Source organism: Nipponia nippon, unplaced genomic scaffold (genome assembly GCF_047370975.1).
Source record: "Nipponia nippon isolate SJK-2023a ecotype South Korea unplaced genomic scaffold, ASM4737097v1 scaffold_7, whole genome shotgun sequence".
Classification (NCBI taxonomy): Eukaryota; Metazoa; Chordata; class Aves; order Pelecaniformes; family Threskiornithidae; genus Nipponia; species Nipponia nippon.
The window spans coordinates 53,138,871-53,165,062 of record NW_028262391.1 but is presented as its reverse complement, the minus strand read 5'-3'; the positions used below and the strand labels follow the sequence as shown (position 1 = coordinate 53,165,062).

The 26,192-nt window shown below is 42.7% G+C and overlaps 1 protein-coding gene across 4 annotated transcripts in view; it reads right to left on the bottom strand.

The window, feature by feature from the left end:
- NFAT5 (nuclear factor of activated T cells 5) overlaps window positions 1-26,192 on the bottom strand; it is a 73,629-nt gene that overhangs the window by 23,051 nt on the left and 24,386 nt on the right. For 3 of the 4 annotated variants that reach the window (XR_015700315.1, XM_087738655.1, XM_087738656.1), the window contains exons 2-5: window positions 23,928-24,053; window positions 10,423-10,981; window positions 5,127-5,319; window positions 626-816 (exon numbers count right to left, since the gene is read on the bottom strand). Coding sequence is in view for 3 of the 4 variants with exons in the window: in XM_087738655.1 (XP_087594781.1) it covers window positions 626-816; window positions 5,127-5,319; window positions 10,423-10,981; window positions 23,928-24,053 (1,069 nt within the window). In the remaining variant the exon portion in view is untranslated. Of the gene's footprint in view, window positions 1-625; window positions 817-5,126; window positions 5,320-10,422; window positions 10,982-11,442; window positions 11,505-23,927; window positions 24,055-26,192 lie in introns of those variants that run through there. The other variant, XM_087738657.1, reaches the window with a different exon arrangement.

Here is a 26,192-nt window from a genome sequence, read left to right as displayed (position 1 = left end):
CTCAGCCAGAGCGCATCCCTCCGCAGCAGTGGCCACGCACCGCCGACACGCGGCCGCGAACTGCAGCCACAACATTGCCTGCCCGTGAGCGGAGAAGTTCTGTAAAGCCAGCGGAGCAGGAGGCTTCTGTGACCAAGGGCTCTCTGGTGGAAATGACAGCGATGGAACGAGCGAAGCAGGAGAGGAGAAAAGCCAGAGTTCGGCCTCGCTAGCCGCAGTGCCCAGCCTTTTGGGCCTAAAGGGATCTGAAGATGCCAATATTCTCCTTCCCTCTTCTGATTAGCAGTTCTGTACTTGTTAAAAGGCAAGACAACCAGCAGAACCAGTCACCAGTTTATAGTTCACGTAATGCTTGAATATGCACATTATTGTTCAAACAGAACATGAAACTAATGTAACAGAGTTAATTGATAAAGTTTTAGGAAAGACCAGATGAAGCATTAAGTATAATAAACACAAGCTGAGAATGCAATTTAAAAGTTTTTCTTATACACGTAGCTTCACTAAGTGCCAAGGTGTTCCAGACTTTTCCCTACTAACCAATCCAATCGAAAAAGGAAAATCGGTTTCTGAAAACGAGCTAATAAATGAAAATATTAAAAAAAAAAAAAAAAAAGCTACTCACGCAAGTGTCATATTGTTGCTTGGGTCCAGTCCGACCTCAATGACAGTAGTGCCCTCTATATCCACTTCTTTACAGGGAGTAGTGTTTCTCCCAGTAACTCTGCAGGCCTGGTAGAACCCGTGCGGCTTCACTCGACCGGAGTCGTTACCCACGAATACCTGCAGCACCACCGGCTCGTTGTGACCTTCCAGCTGCAACACAGCAACACAAATTAAATATTTCAATGGGACAGCAATGCCTCTTAATTAAAACAGGAAACATTTTATGTAGCTGCATTTGAAGTGAATCTGCTCCTAGTGTTGCTGGAAACAATCCTAAGGGAAGAAGGAACAAAAATTTTTCATCTAATTTATAAACAAAATGCTATTTTTTTTATCTTTTGTCATTTCGTCTTCCATTAAAAAACAGTCAGTCATTTAATAAACAGGTGAAATGATTTTTTTTTATTATTATTATTATTATTATTAATTTTTTTTAAACCAGCTTGAATCCTATCTATCTTCCCACAGAATTATCCCAACTCCAACTTTCAGGTCTCCTATGACCCCTTACTCTCACCCCAGCCGTTGCTATTTCCCCATCTCTTCCCAGCATCCTCCTTCCCCCCCAGCATCTACATCCACCAGTCACCCGAGAAAGAGAACATTTGCTGTGGCTGGTTCCAAAGCTGATGAGAATTTGTCGGTCGGTATATGCTTGCCGATCAGTCAATTAGCATGCTACGCTGCTAGGATCCCGTGCTCGTGCCAGCTGCACCTTGCAATCGTTGTGAAACCAGATTAAAATTGTCTAACGCTTGCAAAACCACTGGATGAGTCAGAAGAGGATGAGGGGGAAAGCAGAGGGAGGAAGGGGATGAATGACTGTATGGTCCAACCACGCAAACCTAGTTTTCCTTCAGACACCAAAATAAAAATAAAAAATGGCAGCTTGACATCTCCTACTTGAAGTTTATGAACAGTGTTAGGACTCACTGAAACACTTAATAAATAAAAGCAGGTCAGACGTGCATTTCACATAATGATTTAGCAGTCCTCCTGCAATCCAGTGTGCAAGCCATAATTATCCCAGAACACGTTAGTGAAAAATGCATTCATTTTCACAACATCAACATCCTAGCATGAAAGGGTTTGTGTCTTTTTAATGCCTTTTTATTAGCAGAACCCCACTGAGGTGCTACGTACTAAAAGTACTCTGACATAAAGTAAAAAAAGTCTTGAAGTAAACCTGGACATGGTATTATGAAGTAACCTCTCTTACTCTTTTTAGGTAATAGCAGAAAAATACTCCAAGTAAAAAGAAACACTAGATCGCTGCCAAATTCCCAGGCCAGAGATGGAAATTCTTTGCCACAGCATTCTAGGAGGAGATAAACCAAGTATTTTTAATGTTTTCATTAAGCCAGAGTTGTGGCTAGAGGGTTTCTGGGTGACAATGTTAGGTTTTGTCCTAGGCCTGGAAGCCCGGTCAATACTTGCAGAAAGAAGCTCACTCTTTATTAGTAAGGAGATGCAAACGAGAGCGGAATCCTCCCGAGGATCTCTTAGGGGATCAGTCCCTGACAGACTTAGAAAATTTAGTTCTGCAGTTCTTGGCAAGTTTGGGGGAGGAGGGGGGAGAATCAGCAAACACTGATAAAATCATAGAACGCTCCTCATGTCCGAAAGGAGCGATTCGCTTACAGCAGGTACGTGGGTTGTGACTGTTACGGATGGGCAAAGCCAAAAGATCTCTGGAGGCGGCCCAGCAGCGGCTCCGCGGTGTGAACCACAGGCTAACCGATGGCTGGAGTACCTCCACTGACACTGCACGCAGGATAGCCTTTTGGCGTGCCAGATAATCTTTCTTTTGCCAGACAAGTCACTTGACTAAGGTCCGTTTATACAATTTTAATGTTGCATATCGACTGTAGACTCTCTAGTTCTAAGTCGTCAAGTAACATGGTCTTCTTTAAAGGGCCACAGAACCTGCTTCTCCTCCTCAGTCTCCTTACAAGGGATGCATCTGAACGGCTGCCCGTCACGGGTGCTGCCAGAGAAGAGCAAGTACCAGATCTCTACCGAACTAGCAACATTTATACACTATTCTTCCCCATCTTTAAAACACCCTCCAAAAACCCCAAACAAAACAAAAAGCCCTCTTGTCCTTTACGTATTTTTTTTTCCACCAGCTCAGATTTCCTGAAGACCCACTGACTCACTTTGTCTGCCCAACCCTGGCAGGCCTTTATATGCAGGGTATGAACTAGTTTGCCCACTGGTAAAGCAAGCTCGAGCTTCCAGGAATTCAGTAACACGAGACTCTTCTAAACAGAATTTTCACTGATGGGTGCTAAAGGGTAACTGGGAAAGGAATTAAAAGGAAATTCAGATGAACAAAGGCCCATTAAGAAAATTCACATAAATGAGCACTAAGTCACCATAGCAACAGGACTATATGAATGGATTCTTTTCTTATGAAACTTTACTGGATTTCTACATTACTCAGGAGGACTGAGCGAAGTGTTGGAACTGTTGAACGGGCCTTTAAAGGTAAGTATACTTCTATACTCTGTCAGCAGCAGTCAGCACAAATTTTAAGTGCTGTATCATAAACAAACATTTCTTTGTGGACCTGGTAAATTAGTCTGGATTGAGAACTGCTTTGCTGCTTTCTCAAAGTGGCATAACTAAGAAAAAGTATGAAAGGAAAGCTCTTTTATCTTTCTTATTTGTGTGATAACTAATATAGGTGTCTACTCGCTTGACCTGCTGGCCATGCTCTGCCCAATATAACCAGGATGCCATTCGCCTTAATGCCAACGGGCGCGCAATGCTGGCTGGTATTCAGTTTGCTGTCTGCTCTCACATTCATTCTGTGGTCGCTGCAACTTTCGTGATGATATTTGACATCAGTTCTTCTGTTTGTCTCTGTGTAAGTCAAGTACAGCATTACTCCTGGTAAGCCCTTCTACCATTTGCAGCAGGAAACCTTCACAAGCACGGTCCTAAAGTTCTTAGATTGCATCCACCAGGCTACGTAGGCAGATGGACAGATGGCTGAAACCTTCCATGAGGAGAGGTCTGTGAGCAGGAGACTCCTCTTAGTTACTGACAGAAAGCATCGTCTACTATCTTCTCAGCCAGGCAGTCCGTAACAGATCCCCCGACATCATCCCTGAGCTTGCTCCCTCCTCGGATCTCAACAGGCCAGTCTCCCATTTCACGCTGGAGGTCTGGGCAGTCAGGGAGCCCCTTCGGCTCCGTGATGTCCTCTCTTCTTTCTAAGCAGCTGCTGCACACCCACGGCTGCATTCCAGCCACGTACGCTGCCCCACGTCTCGGCGATTCCAGTCAAGTCACAGCCCTGTGACTACACAAGGGAAGAAACGAGACCTGCAAATCCACACTCTGGGCATTAGCGTGCAGTCACTGGAGAACAGCCTCTGAATGCTCTCCCTTTTGAGCAGGAATGTGAAAGGCGTCTTTGTGGCCTTCTCCTCGTGTTTCTCCTCCATTTGTAGCTCCTCCTTCCTTTCTGGGCTTCGGTCCCCATCCTCTGACAAACTTACAGTAAAGCCCTCCTCACCAGGCTGGCAAGCCTGATCACAATTTTTCCCCCCTTTCAGTAAGGTGAATTACATCAGCTGTCCTTTTCTCCCCTCCAAATGAAGCAAAACGAACAAAGGCGGCAAACGCCTGCTGGAGAAACCAGCTCTGCAGCCAGGCCCTGGATCTCTGACTGCATCTGCTCCCTCCAGACCCTTCCCCTTCCCCAGAAGGGCTGAGGACACCATTCAGTCCTGTGTGCCGCTCATCCCTGCCTCAGAGCAAGCGACCATCAGCACCCAAACTTTAAGGCAGCAAAGTCTGTACAGGGAACAGGCTGAATTTGTTAAGTGCGCATACAACTGCTGCTTCTTTTCTTCCCCCCATTCTCCAGTTCCACTGATCCACGTGTACTTCACTACTGCTAACCGTACTGAGCAGTACGACCCATAAAGTACACCTCGGTTACATCTTTATGACTCTGCTTGAAAGACACACAGTGGATATGCGGATTCAGATACTTCTTATTAAAAAACAAACAAACAAAAAACCCCACTTTTAATTTATTTTTTTAAATGAAACCTAGTTTTATGCCCTTACCAATAAGGCGTAATGATGACCGACTGTCATCAGCAATCAAACAGTTACAGCATTTCACTGTCCTAGGTTTGTATGCTTCAAGTGTCCATTTACAGAGTTGGTATAACTGTAGTCCAACAGGACATGCATCACAGATTACATATCACTGCCTTGACATAAAGCCTCCTTCCTCCTGTAACTTTGTGATGCAAATAGATTTCTTGTTACCTGCAAGAAGAGACACGGTACAGTCTCTACAGCAAAGAGACTGCAAAGTCTCCCCCCTTCCCTCTAAAAATAGAGATTCTACGCCTATTCGAACTGAACCAGCTCCCACTCTACTGAAGCATCCCTTGGAAAGGGGTCCCCGTGTCACCTAACGCTAAACAGCCTACCTTTACAGTTGGAAAGCCTTGCTGTGTCCGGTCTTTCACCGAGCCTCGGCTGCCTTCGGTCAGATACCGAGCCCTGTGCTGGGTTTCCGGCTGTACCACTATCTTCAGCTCCTTCCCCTCACTCTTAGTCGGATACTGACCACACAACATTGGGGTCTTCTTCCCTCCAGCTCCTTTCTGGTTCTCTGATGCTCTGGGAAGTCAAAGCAGACCGTTAATAAGATGTTAGAAGCAGCTCCTCAATAAAAACAAACTAAATCACAGAAAAGCTAAAAAGATAAAGAGTGTACATTAACGGATAGAAGGTTTAGAGTTGAGAGCAAACTTTGGAATTCTCTTTCTGACAGAGAAGGAAACCTGCAGGATGAAGAGGAACGGTGCTTCCCTGCCTCCTCCATCCAGTGCAAATAGGAACTGCTTTTCAGAGAGTAAACATAAAGGAAGGGAAAAGCAATTAGCGTTAAACTGCGTTAACCAACAGAAGGCGGCTCATAACCTGCTTTTTCGTAGTATATGATACAGCCCGATATTACCTGAATAAGCTGTTTCGCTTCTGTAACAAACATACATATGTACACACACACACTGAATGGATTTAAGGTTAAATGATACTTCTTTAAATAGGAAAACAGCCTCATGCCTGTCTCCGCCTGAACTTGCATATCCATGCAAACTCAAATACTGATTTCTGTCAAAACAGATGGATAGATTTACGTTGAAACCAAATTAATTATTGTAAAAAGTTCTGACACAATTGCACCAATTTTAAATCTGCAGCGTATGCAAAAAGACTGTTTCTTTCCAGGTGCGTACCTTAAGATGTACTGTATCTGGTGTTCAGTTCCATAATTAAAACCTGAATGAAGAAGCCCTCCAAAGTATAACATCGTGTCATCAATTTTGTGTTCGCTTTAAAGCACAATGGAAGATAAACCTTCATCTTACACAAAGCAAGTTTGTATAATGATCCTGAACTGAAGCCTAATCAACCCGTTTAACGCTAGCAAATGTAAACATGCCATGGCAAACGGTACAAGCAGAAAAAGGGCTCAGCGAGTTTATGCAGAATGTAACATTCTTTTTTACTACCAAAAAGTAGTTTCTAACAGTTAATGACTCTAAAGAAAGCAGTTTAAAATAACAGGTGTGAATTGCCTGAAAAACAAATCCTGTTCCAATGTGCAACACAGGGAAGTAATTTATCCAGGATTTCTTCTCAGGGAGAAGGGTGCAAAAAATGCTTTTTCTTCAAAACACTTTACTGAGAGCTTTGCCACTGCACAAGTTCTTGCCTGCCCTGAAGGCTGGGGTAACCCGTAGCGTTCTCTTCCCAGCTACCAGATGATTTATACTAACACACACACCAGCACCGTTCCTGAACTCCTCCTGCGCAATGACCAGCACGAGGCCGCAGCGCACGCAAACGCCTCCGAGCCGTTCCCCAGCCCAGCGCCGGCCCCGCAGAAGGGCCTTCTCCTGCCCCAGGGAGGGTCGGGCACTTTGCCCCCGCATCCCACCACATCTCACCCCCCTGGAAGTCCTATTTGTCACGCTCCTATTTCTACTAAACCTTCCAAAACCTTTTAATATATGTAACAAAGGGTTAAAACGGACACTGCTGAGCTGTTACGAGGCCTGTGCTTTGTATGAATCTCATTCATAGAATCATAGAATCGTTTAGGTTGGAAAAGACCCTTAAGATCATCGAGTCCAACCGTTAACCCAGCACTGCCAAGGCCACCACTAAACCATGTCCCCAAGCACCACATCGTCTACCTGTCTTTTAAATCCCCCCAGGGATGGGGACTCAGCCCCTGCCCTGGGCAGCCTGGGCCAGGGCCTGACAGCCCTTTCCGGGAAGAAGTTTTTCCCAATATCCAACCCAAACCTGCCCTGGTGCAGCTTGAGGCCGTTCCCTCTCGTCCCATCGCTTGTTCCTGGGGAGAAGAGACCGACCCCCCCCGGCTCCAGCCTCCTTTCAGGCAGTTGCAGAGAGCGATGAGGGCTCCCCTCAGCCTCCTCTTCTCCAGGCTGAGCCCCCCCAGCTCCCCCAGCCGCTCCTCCCCAGCCTTGGGCTCCAGCCCCTGCCCCAGCCTCGCTGCCCTGCTCTGGCCACGCTCCAGCCCCTCCATGGCCGCCTTGGGGTGAGGGGCCCAGCGCTGAGCACAGCATTCGAGGGGCGGCCTCACCAGTGCCCCGTACAGGGGCACCATCACCTCCCTGCTCCTGCTGGCCACGCTATTCCTGATACAAGCCAGGATGCCGTTGGCCCTCGTGGCCACCCGGGCACACTGCTGGCTCACGTTCAGGCGGCTGCCAACATGTTTTTCTGTTCGTGGTTAACCACTTCACCACGGGACTGCCCAGCGAGCCTCTGGCTCATCCAGCCGAGCCGGGGACGGACGCCCAGCGCGCGCCCCCGAGCAGCCCTGGCTGCCTCGCATCTCGTCTTCAACCCAACAACAGCAGAGAGGCAGGATCTAGATAAAAAAACTAGTATTAAAAAAACCTGCAAGAGTACCATCTTTCTGACAAGGAGTCGTGATTGCTTTGCCACAGTCTAGTCAAACAGGCTGTTTAAAAAAATAAAAACACTATGGAAAAACATACCTTCTTTTAGGAAAATAAAAGGGACAAAATTCTTCAATGTAGCATATACAAAACCTGCGAGACACTAAATAAACTGTAATTAACACCACTATGCTCTTCGCTTCTGTACAAGTTAAGCAAAACCCCTAACCAAATTCGAGCTTGTTAGGTAATCATTTTCTCTATTCTTCCTGACATTCGTTTACTCTTAAAACCCAAGTTACCTTAATTGTCAGCATACTCATACCTTATACATTGTCATAGTTACGTCAAGAGATGCTGCCTAACTTTTTGAAAGTTTTCCCTCTAGAAACCTAAAGTAATCATTACTTTCAATCAGATCAGCTGGACTTGAAAGCAATTGTAAGGCCTTCGCCAGAACTTCTCAGTGGTCTTTCTTCTCAAATTAGGAGGATATATCACTTACACAGCCTTTTAACTTAGTTTATTTACAATACTAACATCCATGCACATACAAATAGTAAAATATTTCATACAGACCCATTTATTTATTAGCTTAATTGTTACCAGACAATGTCTCCTCAAAGCTAGCACTTCTTTTCTAAAAAAGAACTATGGAGTGGCAAACCCCAGGATTATGTTAACAGAGATTTCAGGAGTTCAGGTTTGCCTGGCCTGGGCTGTTCCCAGTGAAGACCTGAAAGCGAGACCAAGCACATCGGAAATCGGAGACTCTTTGCCCTACACATTGCCATCAATTCATCCGTTTCTAAAAAGGCCTTCACAAATTCCAACAGTTTCCACAGGAATATATTCTTTTTCTTCCTAGCTTTTAAAGACAACTGACTAAAAGTCTCTTTTGGGGCAAATGCTATTTCCACTTCACAAATTAGCAAGGGTGCTTTCCTTGCTCTTTTCCTAAAGCCAAAAGTAACTGAACTCCCTTGGCTGAACTCCATCAGGCTGGAAAGTTAAAAAAAAAAAAAAAAAGTCACTACTGTGACCTAGATTTGTAATGCTGTCTCCATATTCCAACTGCAAAATTAAGTTTTCCGGTATCTTGGCCATTTCTTATCCCAGAGCTTCTATTGCAAAGGACAATTCTGTTACCTAAGAGTTTGCTGCAGCTCAATCTAGCCTGTATAGGACACATCGGGGAAAAACCTGTGCTTATCCCTCCCTGCCTTCAGAGAGTACTGCTGACAGTCCGGACGGACGTCCCCTGCCTAGCCCCTAGTATTTTAGGGAACGTTGTAGTCTTGCGATGTTTTAAATTGAGATCATACATATTGTTCCAGAGTTTACTACACCTTCCCGTCGTGTCCAGAGATCCCATTTACAGCCCCACAGCTCTTGCCTTTCGATAAAGTTTCTTCCTTTTGCGAGGGGGAGCCTGACCTCCCTCGGGCTCGGGGGAAGCAGTTTCCCAATTCCAAGCAGCTGCTTTACATGTGCTAATTTGCTCCTTTGGGCCTACCACGTGCTATTGGCTTCCTTTATTATCAATTTCTGGTGAAAACCAGAGATGCCGGACAAGCGCGGCCCAGCGTAAGGGGGGACCAGGAGACAGGAGCGGGCGGCAGAGCCAACGCTCCCGCACCAACGGGCTGGGCTTCTCCCGGCGCGGTACCCAGGCCGGCACACTCTGGAGAGTTTCTCGGAATCACTTTCTCACAGTGAAATTTTAAGTATGGAACTGTAATGACCCTGGGAATACAGACTCCAGGCTCTTTCCCTTTGGAATATGAGAAGTTCATAATCTTTCCCATCAGTCAAATTTTAATATTCACCATTACTGTGATGAACATTAGAATGTACCGTGAGCACATACATAAAAGTAGAAACAGAAACAAAATACAACCCTCCCCCCCCCAACAAAATAAAAATGCCAAATCTATCCACTTGACCATCCATCTTAGCAGTACTAAAGAAGCCACAAGTTAAAGAAAAAGTAAAATTAAAAAATATATCAACACACTATTGTAAACTGATGGACTTTTTCCTCTTTAAGCAACTACTGAGATGCATTTAGTGAACAGTGTGAAGTGGGAGAGATGAGAGACCACCACCCAGGCGTGCCCACGCACAGACACACGCATGCACACGACCCAGAAGCACAGAGAGAAACAGGATTAGAGATTTATTTCTGAAAAAATCAAATACAGAAGTCAATTCACAAGAAAAAACAAAAGTTCGGTTCACCATGTCATCTTAACATTTTATAAAAAAGTAAAGGATGTGTTAATTTAAATGATGAGAAATCTTAACAAGCCATTAACTTCTACTCCATCACTCTCTCTATTTGATAAATAGAGAAAGAGACAAACAGAAGCAGGTAAAGTGCACAGACTGAAATCCTCACATAAAATCCTGCAAAACCACTAAGATTTAGGGTGCGTCCAGTCCACTTCTGCCTTTCTTTTTAAATACAGTAATGTTTTCATTGCCATTTTATAAATGGAACTGTGCAATCTTTCAGCAATTTCACTTAAACGAGAATACAGATGAGCTCATCGGTGCTGCGTCCGATTGTTGCAGGGAAGTTTAGCTTTGTCTTCTCAATAAACATTAACAAGTCTAACGAGAAGGTATCATGGGCTAGGACGCAAAAGGGAACAGCAGAGAAGGGAAGGGATTTATGTGAGAACTTGAGTAGAACACTTGACGGGGGTAGGGGGAGTTTTATTAGTTTGGTTTTACATATGGCGATAGAACTTTTTTTAAAAAAAAAAAAGCAGATACCAACCCATTTCCTGCTTTTGAGTTGCCTTTGCTGTCCGTGCTGAGCTGAGAAAGGACATAATGAGGCGCTTTGGCACTGTCGGCATCAAATATATCCATGTTGGACTCTTCACAATCGCGACGTTTGATCCCTGGCCTCTGCTTTGGATTTCGTTTGCGTGATTTACGTGGCACCTCAGTGTTATCATTGTAGGAACTGGTACTCATGTTACTGAAGTTGGAGGGTGAATCCTCCATCCACATACTGCAGCTCTGTTCTGACTCCAATCCACACCCCTCATCCTGGCAGGACATCCGACTGTTGTCCAGCAAGTCCTCAGGTGGTGGCGAGATGTACAGGACTGTGTGTCTCTTCGGCGTTGACTGCTGCTGCTGGACTGTGTTACTGGTTAACTGCTTTTCACTTACCCCTCTGGTACTTACCCCCACGGCTGAGGAGCAGCTCTCCACTTGCATAGCCTTGCTGTCGGTGACTGAGGTAGAGTAAATGGTAGGACTGGAAGAGGTGGTAAAGGAGCTGCAAGCACCGCCCATGGAGGAAGAGGAAGGAGCTGAAGAAGCATCTGCGGTGTATAATTCAGAAGTAAATACAAGATACATGGTTCTGTGTGTGCTGGCTATAGCAGTCCCATTGAAATAAAGTGATTTATGAACCGATTTCTTTCCCCCAGCAAATGTTTGGAATTTGGTACGTTTTAGAATGTAAATGCTTAAAGCAATACAGCCTAGCCAGTACGGTACTTTGGAAATGTCCAAATAAGACTTAGTATGATCCACTGTGATCAACTTTTTTAAAACTTAATGTTAATTCATAAAAATGGCTGCAAGTAAACAGAGCTTTCATTGCCTCAGCTGGACTAGTTATTTGTGTAGAAGCCATTTCGTCTAAAATAATGGAAGCCCCAATGCGAAAATGCTTATAATCCACATTCAATGCCAATTAAACCATTTATTGTTGGAATTTTTTATTTTTGAAAAAGACGGGACTGTGCTTAGCCACAAAATATTAAAATAAGTTTCTAACCTATGAAGCAGAGAACTACAGGTCATTTTTAATGCAGACACTCCCTGCTTCAGAGGCAAATCCTGGAATAAAAATATGAGAAAATAAATGAGAAAAAGAGCTGCTGATTATTCCATCATAAATGAGAAATAAAATATAAAATCAACTGAGTTGGTAGGCAAAATGGAACTGGTATCAGTCACTATGACATAGCTGTTTACTTTGAAGGTTCAAAACAGGGATGAAATATCTGTATGGGTGACACGCTGATGCAAGACGACGGTGAAATTTCTGTCATTTGACTCTTTCGGTCACTGAGACCGATTTCTCCCGACTTGATTAGCCGAGTCCCTTCGGCACACAGAGACAGCTCGGGACAGACCTCTGACAAACTCCTGTTACACCGGGTATTTTAAACAACGTGACTGCGACTTCTCCGGAGGTCACACGCGTCAATCTGGTTTAGAAACATGAAAGGACAGCTAAAGGATTAAAACAAAACCCTGAAGATTTCTGGAGAACGTGATCGCTTCCACTGAAGAATTTTAATGGACAAATCAGCTGAAAACGTAGGCTAAAATGTTTTGAGGAAGCAGTACGGACAAACATAGGTCTGTCTGTATTTAGTTAAGTCAGCTGTAGCTCACTGAGGAATAACTAACTGAATTTTATATTCAGATTTAAACTTCCCGGGGGGGGGGGGAGATGCTATTTTCTGTAATTCTGCACTGCTGACCACACCTTATACAATAAACCAGAACCACAGAAATAATCTAATTTTGGAAACAAATTGTACCTAATAGATATACGTAATTATCCAATATGTTTGTTCAGCTAGTTACTGGTGTCACAGAGGTAATACCTATTATTAAGAGGAACGTGATGTTTTCCTTTTTGTTGTTTGCCGTTTTGTTTAAAATCCAAAATATTAATCTCTCAAGTCTAAAAAGTTCAGAGATAGTTGAACTATTTTATCCAGTTTAAGCTATTTAAAAGTAACAGAATAAACTATGTTCAGCCATGATATATATATATTTAACTAACAGCAAAACTTCGCAGACCTTCCTATAAGTCAGCCTACTTGGGATTACCAGGGCCTATTAATGACCGACGATAAAGAATTATTAAACCGTTACTGTTTCTTACAGCTTTTCTGTGCTAAATGAATTTAAAACTAAACCTGCACTGCTTCAGATTGTAAAATTTAGTGGCCATTACAGTTTAGCAATAAACTATTCTGCTTTTATCTTCGTAGGAAGTCCCTTCCCCGAACCTCCCAGTGAACCAGGAGCAGATGAATGATACCAGTTCCATTTTCCAGTTTGTTCTTTGGCAAATACAGTGGCTGAAATTGGAGAATTCAGTCACTTCGAACTGCATTCCAATTTAAAGGCAAATTTATCCTTTCTGTATCATGCATTAATGCAGTGCTTTTTTTCAAAAACATTTATAGGATTGGCAAGAACTATGAAATCTAGATATTAATTTCAGTGACAATATTTAGGAGCTGATTTGCAGCCACTTTGAGTTGAGAAAGATCATCGCTATTTGGGATGTTTACTTTGTTTGGTTAAAATAGAATTAGTTTCCATTCATCATTTATACACTCAAACAGAAAGAAAGGGCAACACGCAGCATGCATACAGCACATACGCTGCACGCCGGGCTTTGCAAACGGAATCCATGGAGCACGCAGCCGTAGTGCTGCACAACTGGATTGCTGAACAGCAATATTTCCCCCAGTTAAAGTCAATCCTTCTTTTAATGGATGAAGCTGAGTATCGTGCACAGTACAACGCGGCGTACGCGCGTCTCGGGTTTGCCTGTCCACGACAAAGGCTTTGCCAAATAAATAATTACGTACGCTCAACCAGGGAGCAGGGCTCTAGAAGTGGAAGACTTTTCCTCCAATAGATTAATAGCAAAGATTTATCTTTTCGCAGCCAATACTGGGAATGTTTTAGAAAGGTCTTTTAAAAGACCTGTAAGAAAAACTTAACGTGACAATCCATACGCAGGTCTGCATTGGAACAGGTCTGCCAAACACGGATCAGACCCCGTGTATCAAATGGTTCAATGCATACCCTGTCCAGAAACGCAACGACTGTACCTTTCCCTCACTTTCCTAGGAAAAAAAATAAACACATCACTAAACAAAATATTTTTCAGTATAAAGCTAAAAGAGCTGGTAGCAGTATCATTATTTTAGGGCGCAGCATTCTGCAATATTTAAGTTGCTATCATTATTGCTATCCACAACAATTTCTCCTCCAGGTTTTTTCCCTAGAAGTTAAAAAGCGCGTGTGTGTATGAATATGTGTGTATGTTTTCCCTTTATACATTTAAAAAGGAAAGAAATGCTGTCCCTTACAAATCGGTTATACTCTCCTCCATTTATCAGACACGCCCCCGCGTAACAGTGAGATCAGCTCATCGAAACAGCATCAAGCTAAACAGTAATGGCAAGAAAACCTCTCTTTAGCCTTATATATCTTGAAATTAATGCCATTACCATCCATAACCATGCAAGTGTTTTAAAGCATGTACAGGCCAGTGTCTTCTCTATTGTAGTAATTAAAAATACGTAAGAGAGTATGACAAATATTACCGCCAATGAAATAAACTGGCTATATTAGAACAATCAAATACAGAAATTTAAAATCTATTTTGGGGGATAAATTAGTAATTGCTTTAGTAACATTTTAAGTTACGCAAATACTAAGAAACACAGTAAAATTTATGTTTTCTCACAGAGTCTGCAGGCCTTTAGCCGGCTCCTCTTCCTTAGAGCTAACAAATAAATAAATGGGGTCAACCGAATAAGAATTCACAAAGTTACTATAATGAATAAACCACTGTATGTTTTACATGGCTCCCATTTTGTTCTATCAATTTATTCTAAAGCCCGTGACAATACATGCGTTTCTCATTCCCAAAGGGGATTTCTTGGCTGAATATGCTGCATTTTGGGGAAAAAAAAAAAAAAAAGCTTATTCTGAAGTTTTTGGTAATTCATACGTGACTGGTATTGCTTCAAAAGGTGAGAGCATTTTGCATTTCCTGGCTTTGAGGAATGACGTTTTCCCCAACATGGAGATAACAAACCAAAATACAACCAGCGGACATCCAGCGTGAGGGCTGTACCTGGTCGCTGGTCTGTCAGGTTAACTGGAAGCATACACACGCCTCTCCCAGTTTAAGCATCGCTTTTATTTGGGGTTACTTTCTTCAGACACGTGTTAATGGGAGTTGTTACAGGTGGCTCTTTCGTTTGCAATTTAACAGTGCTTGCAATGACAAATATATAGTTTAAATGAGTATGTACATTTTGCAATGTAAGACTGAATATCTTTTAACACAGCCTCTAAATAAAAATTGCTTTCAGAGCAACAACACTGAATAGAAGCCAAGTGCATGTTATGGCAAGTATGCAGCCACGGTATTATAAATGAAACGTGCACCAGCATCACAAGGTGTTTTTTTTCCCTTTTTCTTAATATAAAAACGAGAGAGAAAAAACTACTGCCCCATTGGAGCAACTTCAGTCACTGTTGAAACTAAACCTCCTGAATCTACTCATTGCCATCACTGTAACATGTAAGGTAGCTGAAATAAGTAATTCAGAATTTGTTGCCTGTCCTACAAGCTGTTTTTCTCTAAGAGACAGAATGGTATCAAACAGTTCAGCATAAGGACGTCCTGGTTCTGTTTTGGACATCCTAATTTACACATCAGTAACAAGCAATTCTGTAACGTGTAAATGAGAGACAGAAAATAAGCAAGAACTAACAAACGGAGTGGTTAGTGCTGGAGTCCCGATTGCAACTACAGCCAACCAGTCACTCCGCACTGCTCCTAGGGAGACTGAATCTCAAAGGAATTCCAGCTGTTCGTCATACCCGTCATCTGTACGTTTGCTTCCCAGAAAGCCGAAAACGGCGCCTATCGCTCCCAAACATCTGCCTCCCTTTCAGGCAGTGAACAGAATTGCATTCACAACCAAGAGACTGAGTAATTCAGGGTCTTTCTGAAAACAAAAAGCAGCCAAAAAGCAGGCAGCGGGATAAGGGATGCAACGCGCGTGTGGCACAAATGCATGCTGCTAAAAACGCAGGCTAATATCGTATCAGAGACTAAGGGAACACACAGCAAAGAGCATCCCCATGAGCAAATCGGTGCAGTCTTTTTCTTTTCAATAACATAAAGCATTGTACAAAAAAAAATTTATTACCTCCTGAGTTAGCAACTAAGGCAATGACATATATTTCTATATCCTATTATCTTGGGAAGTCAAACAAGGCATTCAGCCTCTAAAAAAAGGTCTGGAAGGCAGGAGAAAGAAAAAAAAAAAAAATCACTACTTGGCATTGAGGGAGTCTTGTCTTTAGATACACTTACACGGAGCCAATCCTGAAATCCTTGTTCATTCTTTCCAAAGAGATCCTTAAATACAACAAGGATTACCAAGTTCTCAAAAAGAAACAAATAGCCTCCTGATGAGTTTTTGTTGTTATTATTATTGCAGCTGGAGTGCCAAGCAAGTCATTTCCCAGACTGGAAAGTTTACGATTGCAAACGCAAACAAACTGGAGGTATTTTTGTTTTCACAAGTTTTTCAGCCACCTGTGCATGAACAGCCAGGCCTAGCAAAGAGCCACTGGAGAAGTCGCCCTTCTCTCAGAACCGAGCCTGCATCCCCGGTGATCCCCTGGGCGATGTAAACTCACCACCCAAGGGGGAGGTTTAGGTGGTCTATAAGCCTAATCCATGAAGCATACCTGTGTATTATATTTGTTAATTTACCTAACGTGTCATGTTCTTGATAAGACTTTTGCATGTTAATTGGTTTATTTGAACCACTGGACACAGAACAATTTCAGAACAAAAGCAGAAGGTCACTATGTGCAAAATTTCCACCGGCAACCCTTGTGTTGCCAAAGGTTTTGAAGGTAAAACCCAGAACTTACAAAGTGGCTGCAAACCTGCTTTCAACACCTCACATGCCAAACTTGGGTTTCTACTTTTCTTCTTCTTGTATTACTGAGGTAATGTCAAAAACTTTTCCAAAAAGTTTAGTTTCAAATCAGTATCAATCCACTATTTAGAAATAAAACAAAAAAAAAAAAAGAAAGAAAGAAAAGAGACTTATGAAGAAGTCTGAAAACAAGACCGACCTATACCCTGGGTGAGATTGGATGGGTTAAGTGTCTCTGGCACTATTTGTCTTCACTATTGACAGACACTGTCACACAACCCACCACTCGATGCCTGTCTCTGAATGGCGAAGCTAGAATGCAAGTTAAGTGTATTAATAGAGAAAAAAACTAGCATCCCAGCAAATATAATAAAGCAATCCAATTCACCAGTTATTAAAAACACTCAGATTCAAGATAGGTAGGTTAATTTAATTTACATTAAGCCCAACAGTGTAAATTCCCCTTACATTCACATGCTGAACCAAGCAGTGCATTATACTTTGGGTAAATACATCAATCAATCCGTTTTTGTTATAAATGACATCCGTTATTAAATTAACACTCAAGTTTAGGTATCTAAGTAGAACTTTTGTTAGTGGCTCAAACACACCAATTCCATGTAGCTTAGATCCTTCCCCACTCGGAGCGACAAGCGGCTGCATCCAAGCAAGTCAGAACTCTAGGACCCTCAGCTGCTCTCTTCAAGCTCTACCTGCCATCCCCTCGGCCCGCTGCCCCGAAGGGGTAACCGCCCGACGACGTCGGGACTGATGGATCTGGCAAAGAACACTGCCATTGAAGAAACAGACTCCTGTTCTTTAGAGACACGGTTGGGTTTTTTACTCTAAGAAATCAAAACTCCTCTTCGCCCTCATGAAGTCTTCGATGCTGTGCTCCTGCAGGGAGGTGCCCACGTAACAGTACAGTAAGATTGTTGTCCTTCTGCCTTCACTGGCTTGGTTTTTCAGTATTCATTAAAGAACAGGGAATTCTCTTGTCACAAAGTAATGCTCAAGCCTTTCTGATGTAAGAACAAGAGCCACCTAATGCAAGAATTTGCTATAAAACACCTCTCAGAATGATGGAACAGCTTGTGTTTGATTGAGCGGTTCTGGAAAATTGGGTTTACTGACTAGATGAGATTCCGGAAGACTGAAAATAATACAGAAAAAAAGAGATGATCTAGAGCACATCTATATAATCCTTTATAGGTAATGATAAGGAAGCTCTGCTCCGTGCGGAGGAGCAGGTATGCTCTCAGCGCACAATCCCATACAACCGCAATGTTTTAACTGAACGTGCGGAGAACGCGTCGTCCAAGAAACGTTTCCATAAAGCGGAAGCAGCAAGAGAAACCTTCTTTCGCGTCTCCCAGCAATGACTTCTCAGCGGCCGGCAGCTCAGAACGACGAAGGAACCTCCCCGCCACCCCGAGCCGTCCCCAGCCCCGCAGGCTCGCGCCACGAGCTCCACACCGCTCTTCGGGGCATGCCAGGAGCGACACGTAAACTCCTTCCCATGCCCGTTAGCGCCAACGAGCCAGAGCAGCCAGCGCGCTGTACTACTACACGGCACCAGGAAGGTGCGTTTTTAAAGAGCATTGGGATCTGGTTTAAATTAATTTTATCAAGAAAGATGTATTTGACATGACGAAGCAAGCGCACTGCAGACTGAAATCCCTGGAAGACATCCTCCGAGGAATTTACAGGAAGGCATTTCCCACTGGGAGGGCAGTGGGAAGAGGAAGGGAAAAGCCTACAAAGAAATGGAAGTTTTTACAGGCATTGGAGACCAACTACAAAGAAGAATCTTTTTGTCTGATAATTTGTTTACAACATGTAAGCCCGGGATGACAGAATTAGTAGCAGCACTGATATCCCCTTTGAAATCTCTGGTAATTATTTCTGTATCAACAGGAAAAACTGACTAATGACACCAGGAAGGGTGATAAATTGACAAAATATTTTCATTAAAAGTAAAAATTAAGAAGCCTGACCCTAGCTACTCAGAAAAACAAAACAAGAAAAACCCCACATCTCCATTTTGAGGCTTTATTAGAATCTTCAGCTGGAGAATGATGAAAAAGCCTTCTCTTGGCAGTGGAAAACATGGCCCAGACCCCTTGGCACCCGGTCTCTACCCCCAGATGATGCAAGTATTTTTATCCATTTCTCTACAGTAGCAATTGAGAAGCAAAGCCTTATTTTCATAATTAAAATGCCCAAAAATGCTTATGGCAAGTATTTCAATAACAACTCTGATCAAAAAAGCCAATGACACCTGTCTGGGACAAGTATTTTGTCCCTTTAATTAAAAAGGAGCAGAAAATTGACATGACCACAAAAAGCTAAAGCTTCGTCATTTACCAAATATTTTCCCAGGATACAATCATCGATGTTTGGGAGCCAGAAAAATTCAATACATCACAGATTAATTGCATCCAAATATGAAGAATGCAAAAAGAGATCAGTAAATACATTTCAGTGCAATAAAATCTGTTCCCCATTTGTCGCAGCAAGAACACTACTCTCTCTGTGGAGAATTCAATTTGAGATAAGAACTGGAAACTCTCAGAATGGAAACGATGCAGGAACTGCTGTCCTGGGGAGCAATGCGAAAAATACGGAAAGATATATATTCGCCTCCGTGGAAAATGGAGAGCAGCCCAAGGGGTCATCAACAAGCTGAAGCAGCTCATTCCGAGATCTGCTCCAGAAAGAACAAAGGGATGATAAGCAGAGAAGCACGTTTCTGTAACAGTTTTCTTCCCTGGGGTTCAGAAGGTCTAAGTACTCCTGTTACCGGAGACAAAAGATGAAAATGCAACACTTGTTTAAAGTACATGGTCGAAAAACCTCCTGAATCACCCCCAAAAGACAAGAATAAGGTGCTGACCTACCAACTAGAAAGACACCTTTGAGAAAGGACTTAAATTAGCAGTGTGAATTTTAACCATTTGGAGCAGTTGTTCGATGCGTCTTGATCAACATGAAAAAATTATTCAAGCTTGAAGAACCAACTGAAGAGAACCAAGCATCCCTCCTTGCAACTGGGGCTTAAAAATATCATGTAGAAGGCATTATTAAAGCTTCAGGCACACTTATTTCCTATAAGAAATCTCCAGGCACAGCTTACAATGACATTTCTCAGCATGACACCCTCGTGCATTTCGAGAGGCTATAAGATGATTCATATTTAATGTGTTTATGGTACCGCACCAGGCAAAATCCTCCTTTTCCTGTCCCCTGAACAAAGACGCTTGTAATTCAAATAGCAAGCACAGAGACCAGTTTCTGGCGGTGAAACCAGATCCTTTTCCTCCCTTCTGCTTTCCAGAAGAATAACAGCATTAGAAGCTTGAGATAGCAGCTTAGGTTGCGAACATCGCAGCTCAAAATCCTAGAGTTCTATTAAATTATACTTGCCTGTTTGATATTCAGAGAGTGGGTAATACCTCCTTTGTCTGGATTAATGAATATGAGATACACATTTATTAACAAATTAATGAAAATCCAATCAGCAACATTCCATTTTAACACTCTTAAAACTGTTCTGTAAATCACAAAATAAATTTCCAAATGGAAGAACCAGAAGTCTGCCCCTGCAAGGTCATCGCTGCTAAAAACAGCCCATCCTGCTCCTCAAAAAAACCAGAGAAGTTAACTGCAGCAATATATATTTCTCACCTATAATGTGATTTGTATGGAACAAAACCCCACAGCAAAGTGACTGGCAGAAAAACCTGAAGTAAATTGAATTTCAGCCAGATACTACCTTACTCTCTGTTTTGGGAAGCAGAAAACAAATCGCGTTAACTCTTATGGGAGTAGTAAGAAGCTCTCGCCACTTCGGATCATTCCCTGCAACGTAATCCTCTCATTATTGAGAGTAATCATACCTGCAATTAACTTCTATATACAGCGCTGCTAGCAGCATTTCAAATTAGCCCTTCCTTTTAAAAACAAGAGTAAATGAGATTACTTACAATACTATGGAGACTGAACTATCATTTCCCTATCATTTCCCAAAAAAGTGAGGTTTCAGAGCAAGGAAGAGCCGACACAAAGTGAGAGACGGACAGACAGACTTACACAAAACAAGGGAAAGATTTCAGACACGGGAACACTAGGGTGCCAGAGTCACCTTTCTCCTCGCCCTATCGGTAGTGTCAGCTCCTCAGAAGTGTGCCTATGGTCTGCTATTAAGGACTTGATATATGCGAGTAAATAGTCAATCTTGGTCTTTCAAAATATAAATGTAAAATAGAGGTTTATGCTTTCCTGTATAAGCACATAGACATGCACGAAGCCCAGCCTGATTCTCCTCTTATTTTCCTGCTAAGAAATCAGAGCCCAGCCCAGCCAGACTTCTCATTACTACAAAAGGCAGGGTGACAGGGCTTAAAAATGTGGTAGCAACTTCGCAAAGACACTGTAGCAATCCTAAAACAGTTCAAGAAAACAGTAAAACGCAATACACCCTTTTATCTAGAAACATGGTACAGCTACAGCAAGAATGCAGCCGCAACACTTGTGTCCTATTCTCCTGAGAAAGTGGAGAGATTTGGGTGTAGAAGAAACACACAGATAACCTTAAGGAAAAGCAAAAGCGCTCCTGGGATTCTGGAAATCAGCTGAGAACGCCGGAGAACGCTCCTGCTCCGAGGTAGCTGTGTGCTGCGGGTACCAGCATCAGTTCAGAAGCGCTGAGTTCAAGACGGCTTTGAGGAGGAATCCTAATTAGCCGCTACACAGCAGGAGTTTGTGGCAGAAGGGACTACAAAAATCCACTGAGATCCACTGCAAAGAGCACATTCACCTCACCTACAACTTTTGTAGACATTGATGTTCCTTCCTCTGTTCCTAAGAGTTTGTTCCCAGCTTTAAAGAGAAAAAAAGTCTGGCCTCACTTACCAGAAATACCCAACCATATTACACCCCAAGGGTGGACAGATATCTTATATTTTTTTATATATGTATAAAAAAATATACATAGACTCTCCCAACACCAGAGGGAGGAGCGGGGACTGTTCTTGTCAGCCTTCTCCTCTGTCTCTGTAGTTTTGGAACACAGCCGACGGACCTGTTCTGCAGGTAAACCTTTCTCTGAGATGCATGTGTTGTCTTTCAGGGATGTGGTGAAGGACAGGAGAAAAACATAAACAAACAAAAAACCCACCGAGATGTTACACTAAAACTCTGGTATTATTCACTGGCCGAAAGGCTGAGGCTGAGCCTTCTGCGATGCCCGTGGAGTCAGGCGCCCTGTAACAGCCCAGCTGCAGCCCTTGCTTTGGGCCGGGGCTCGCCTCTCCGTACACGTGCACACAGCACAACCCACTGCTGAATCATCCGGGTCATCACTATTCCGTGTTTCTAAAAGCCCAAGCTTCAACTGTCCTTGCCCTGACCGTAGTGGAAAGTGACAAAAGCAATGGAAACAAAACTAGTCTTTGCTCTGTTTGGGGTTTTTTGGTTCGTTGGTTAGCTTTTTTTAAAGAAATTTTTTAACAACTTGGAGAGCTGTAGTTGCTTGTGCTTAATACTTCTGATCCTGGTTTCAACAGCACCCAGAAACTTAACTGTCTCGTCACACCACCGATGGAAGGTCTCCAAAGCCGCAGCGCAGTGAACGATTTAATCCAGCACAAGCTGACGGCCATCGAGGGGAGCTGGCTCCCTGCTCCCCGCGTTATCCCTTCCCTGTGCCACCACGAGCCCTTGTGCAGACCCGCAGCGAACCCATCCGGGACGACTGGATCCAAGGCACTCTGCAGCACGCACACGAAAAGCTCTTCACTTGCTTAAAGTCTTTGTGACACTACGCGCTCTCTGACACTGAAAAGTGTTCTTAATCAAACAAGTAGGTCTCCTTTCAGTGTTAACAAAAAAATCTCAACGCTATCTGTTGAAGTTTTTCATTCAAGAAAATTGTGCTGCAGTTGAACCCAAACACAGCTAACACTCTTAGTTTTTTAAAAGGAACTGGACTGGCTGTTAGCAGACACTAAATACCTGGAGGTAACAGACATTTAGTTCCATTCAAGTTTTTAAGTCTTTTCTGTTAGATACAGAATTAATTAGCAGTTCATGTCTATCTGTGGATTTAGAGTGTAACAGGGTTTGTGGGATTTTTTTGTTCGCTTGTTTTTAAGACACATATTTCTGCAGGATTTGGTTGCTGCTATGTCTTCGAACCAAACCGATCGTTAAGTATCTTGATTTTAGAAATACACGCCCAAATTATTTTTTGAATAAGTGATATAAAAATATCGAGTCCTTTCAATATAATAAATAAAACCGTCAAATTCTTTCAATGACTGCAGTTCCACTGTGCACAGTTAAATCCACAGGTTCTCTCAGAAGAGGTCTGGCAAAACATGAATGGTGAGCAGTGCTGTAAAGTTTCTCCGACAAGTTTACAATCACCTCAGTTTCTGATCAGGATTCCTGTACCATGCAAATCTGGGAAACATTCTCACACAACCATTTAATGCATATGAACTCAGAGAGAAAAAAGAATAATGCAGCTATCTGAATCCTCACCTTAAATATCTACATTTTTCTCAAGGAACAATTTAAGGCCAATTAGGAAAGCGGGACATGACCTTGTAAGAAACATGGGGATCAAATTATGCAAAAAACCCTTATCCAATGAAGAAAGATGCATCAGTCATGAGTATGATCATTTTCCCTTTTTTCCTCATTGCACAGATGTTTACTAAAATATACAAGTTACTGACAAGAATTCCAGGTGCAAACCAGCACTAAGGCTAACCTCGCAAATCAGAACTTTGCCCTTAAATCCTCACTTTTTTACGTTTAATGAAGATCAATGAGTCTTTAGACTAAAGCCTAAAACATGACTGCGAGTAAGATAAAGATGAAGATAAAAAGGTCATGCCTCATTTTTATATGCTGTCAATTAGAAAAATAACCAATTTAAACTTATCAGTTTATAAAAGCGCCATCCTGACATATATTACATTCTCATGTATCTGAGAATTTTGTAATACGTTACAATAGAGAGCTATGTGTGAACGGAGTTTAAATACTAAGCTTTCTCAGGCCTCTTAAAGGAAAACATGACCTTTCTTCGTCCTTAGAGTTTGGTAAAAGCGCCGTGGCCCAAAATGTCATCTCCCATTCCATTTTTTTATCCTGGCTAGAATGCGCTGCTTTGCAGTCGGTCAGCATTGTGCCTTAGTTCCAAACAGGTATGTATTACCTCTGAGGGCAGAGTGCGTTCTAGGAGTTAACAGGCCTGTGCTGCGCCATAACGGAATAGCAAAACAGATCACTGCTTTCTTATGAAGATATATGTAGGAAATACAGGAACCATTAACACAGAACCCCTGATAATTTAGATCACCCGGTTTAATTTAACTTACATTACCTAAATTCTCCTAGAATGAACTCTGTCACTTCTCCACAAGCTCTTTTTTTACAATCAAAACTTTGCCAGCACTGTTCATGTTGGCCAGAATGCTACAAACCTTAACAAAGCAAGGGAATAAATGAGAATGCTTACCAGCAGCGACTACAGCTGGAGGCGGCGAACCTGCCTCGCCACCACTTGTTTGGCTCATGGATGCTACAGATGTTTCTCTGGAAGGTGGTAACTGCAGCTCCTTTGGGAGAAGGTCATAGACAGATTCTGTTGAACAGAGAGAAGACAAAAAGGATTTAATTGAAAATTTATTCATGTTCTGTAAGAGGAAAGAAATAATGTTTCTGCCTAGAAGATATGAACCATAATCCAACCTTTTCAGAACCTTTTGAAAAGGTTCCATTAAGCACTTGGAGATCTCAACAGCATGGAATAAAGTTATTTCAGAAAACAAACCAACCACAAAAACATTAAGATACACATTCTGAAGACCGAAACAAAAGGACACAGATTTCTTCAAACAAAGAAATAATTCATGAACTTCCACGGAAACTGTTCTCATGTAGAACGAAGGGGCTGACAGCAATGCACAACGAAGCGTGTGAGAATCAAAGACAAACCTGTTCTCAGAGTTCAAACTGTGCAACTGACTTCCAAAGAAAGAGAGACTAATTTAGTACTGCCATCCGCGGAATATCCTATAAAGTCTTCCCAAAAGCGTCAATGCTGATTACGTAAGATCCCTTAGTTCTATTTATTTGCAACTTTTTTTTTTTTGCCTCAAACTCTTCCGTAAACTCACGCAGATGCTCCAAAGAAAGCAGTCTTCACTAACAAAATGGCTAGTGCCAACGCATTTTGCACAGAAAGCTCTTTGATATGACCATGGCAGAGCCACGCAGCACTACAGGCTCCAAGAAAATTTTTTTGCGACTTCTCCGTTGTGAAGCAGCCACGGCCACCGCAGAGCTCAGCCGACAGAGCTTCGGCAGCCAAGGCACAAGGAGCGAAGTCAACAGCCTCCCGCTCAGCCTGCCTCTCCGCGCCTCCCGAGGGCTCAAAGCAAGCCACCGCCTGCAGCCAGATGGCCGCTCCCGAGTCCAATTAGCAAGAGCTCTCGCCGCACCCAACGACGGAGAACGTGGCACTGAGTTACTCCGAGATGACGACGACTCCACGCCGCTGTAAATGCGCCTCTTCCAGGGGATACACAGATGCGCCATTTCAAACCCCCCGTTCGGAGATGTAAAGAGCCCAGACGAACAGCTGTAACCTGATTCAACAACTCTACACCACAAAACTTCATGAAATTCCTTTGTATGTATTATTTAGGTGACTGAGACAGATATGGGAAACTCAACGTGCATTTTTGAAGTTTTCTACCCTACGAAGTAACAGTTATACTCAACTGATCCTAAAGTAAAATACCCTTGTGCAGCATTTCTTCTGTAAAAATAATTCAACTGAAAACCCACAGAGTTGGTAACTAAAAAGCTTTCTCCACAAAGAGGCCCTGTAATAAATGAAGCATACTCAAGACAAATGCACAGGTATATATGCTTCCAGCAATATATAATTGTATTAAAAACATAACACATACCAGATGCTGGTTATGCCACAAGCCAGAACAGTTACCATACTGGGTAAGAGTGCAAGTACTCCCATCAAGAAGCGGCATAAAAAGAGCCCAAGAAAACTTTCATGCTGCTTCCAGGATACTACTTGTCTGTTACGCACAAAATCACCAGCAGCTCCCAACAACGGCTGTGAACCGGCGGCGAGGTGTAACCGGAGTTAGCTACAGCCCATCAAACTTCTTCCCATCTGCTGCAAGATGTTTTTGTTATTACTATTATTATTATTTTTCGTTACACCCATTTTTCAGAGAAATAACTTTTCAGTAATGTGACAAAGAAACAACTTTTTTTTTTATTGAAACTGATAATCCAAGCATTGGCAACCAGAGGCTGCAATCCAAATCCCAAGCAGAAATCTCTGCAGAGGTTTTCTATAAGAGTTACCCATAATGGTGAGACGATGCAAAATATTTTCAGACAGCTCAGGTTAACTAAACATAAATTGATAGTTTTTTTCTTTGGAACAATCTGGGGAAGAAAAATATTTACTTGTGCTTACTGAAGACCTGCAGGTATGAAAGGCAAAGGGAACAGACAGGCAGTTGTTCATGCTTCTGCTCCTGTTTTACCAGGAGGCACAGCCGCATCAGCATCTCCCTCAAAGATGAGGGCCCTTTAAACATTCCCTTTTTCCTCACCTGTTAAGGCCTGCTTTCTCACTCTTCTGAACTAGTGATTTTCAACACCATAAAACTGGCTTTCAAAGTAAAATAAATCAGACCAGTTTAAAATTGCTTAAAGATATGGTTACAATAATGCTTCTAATTTC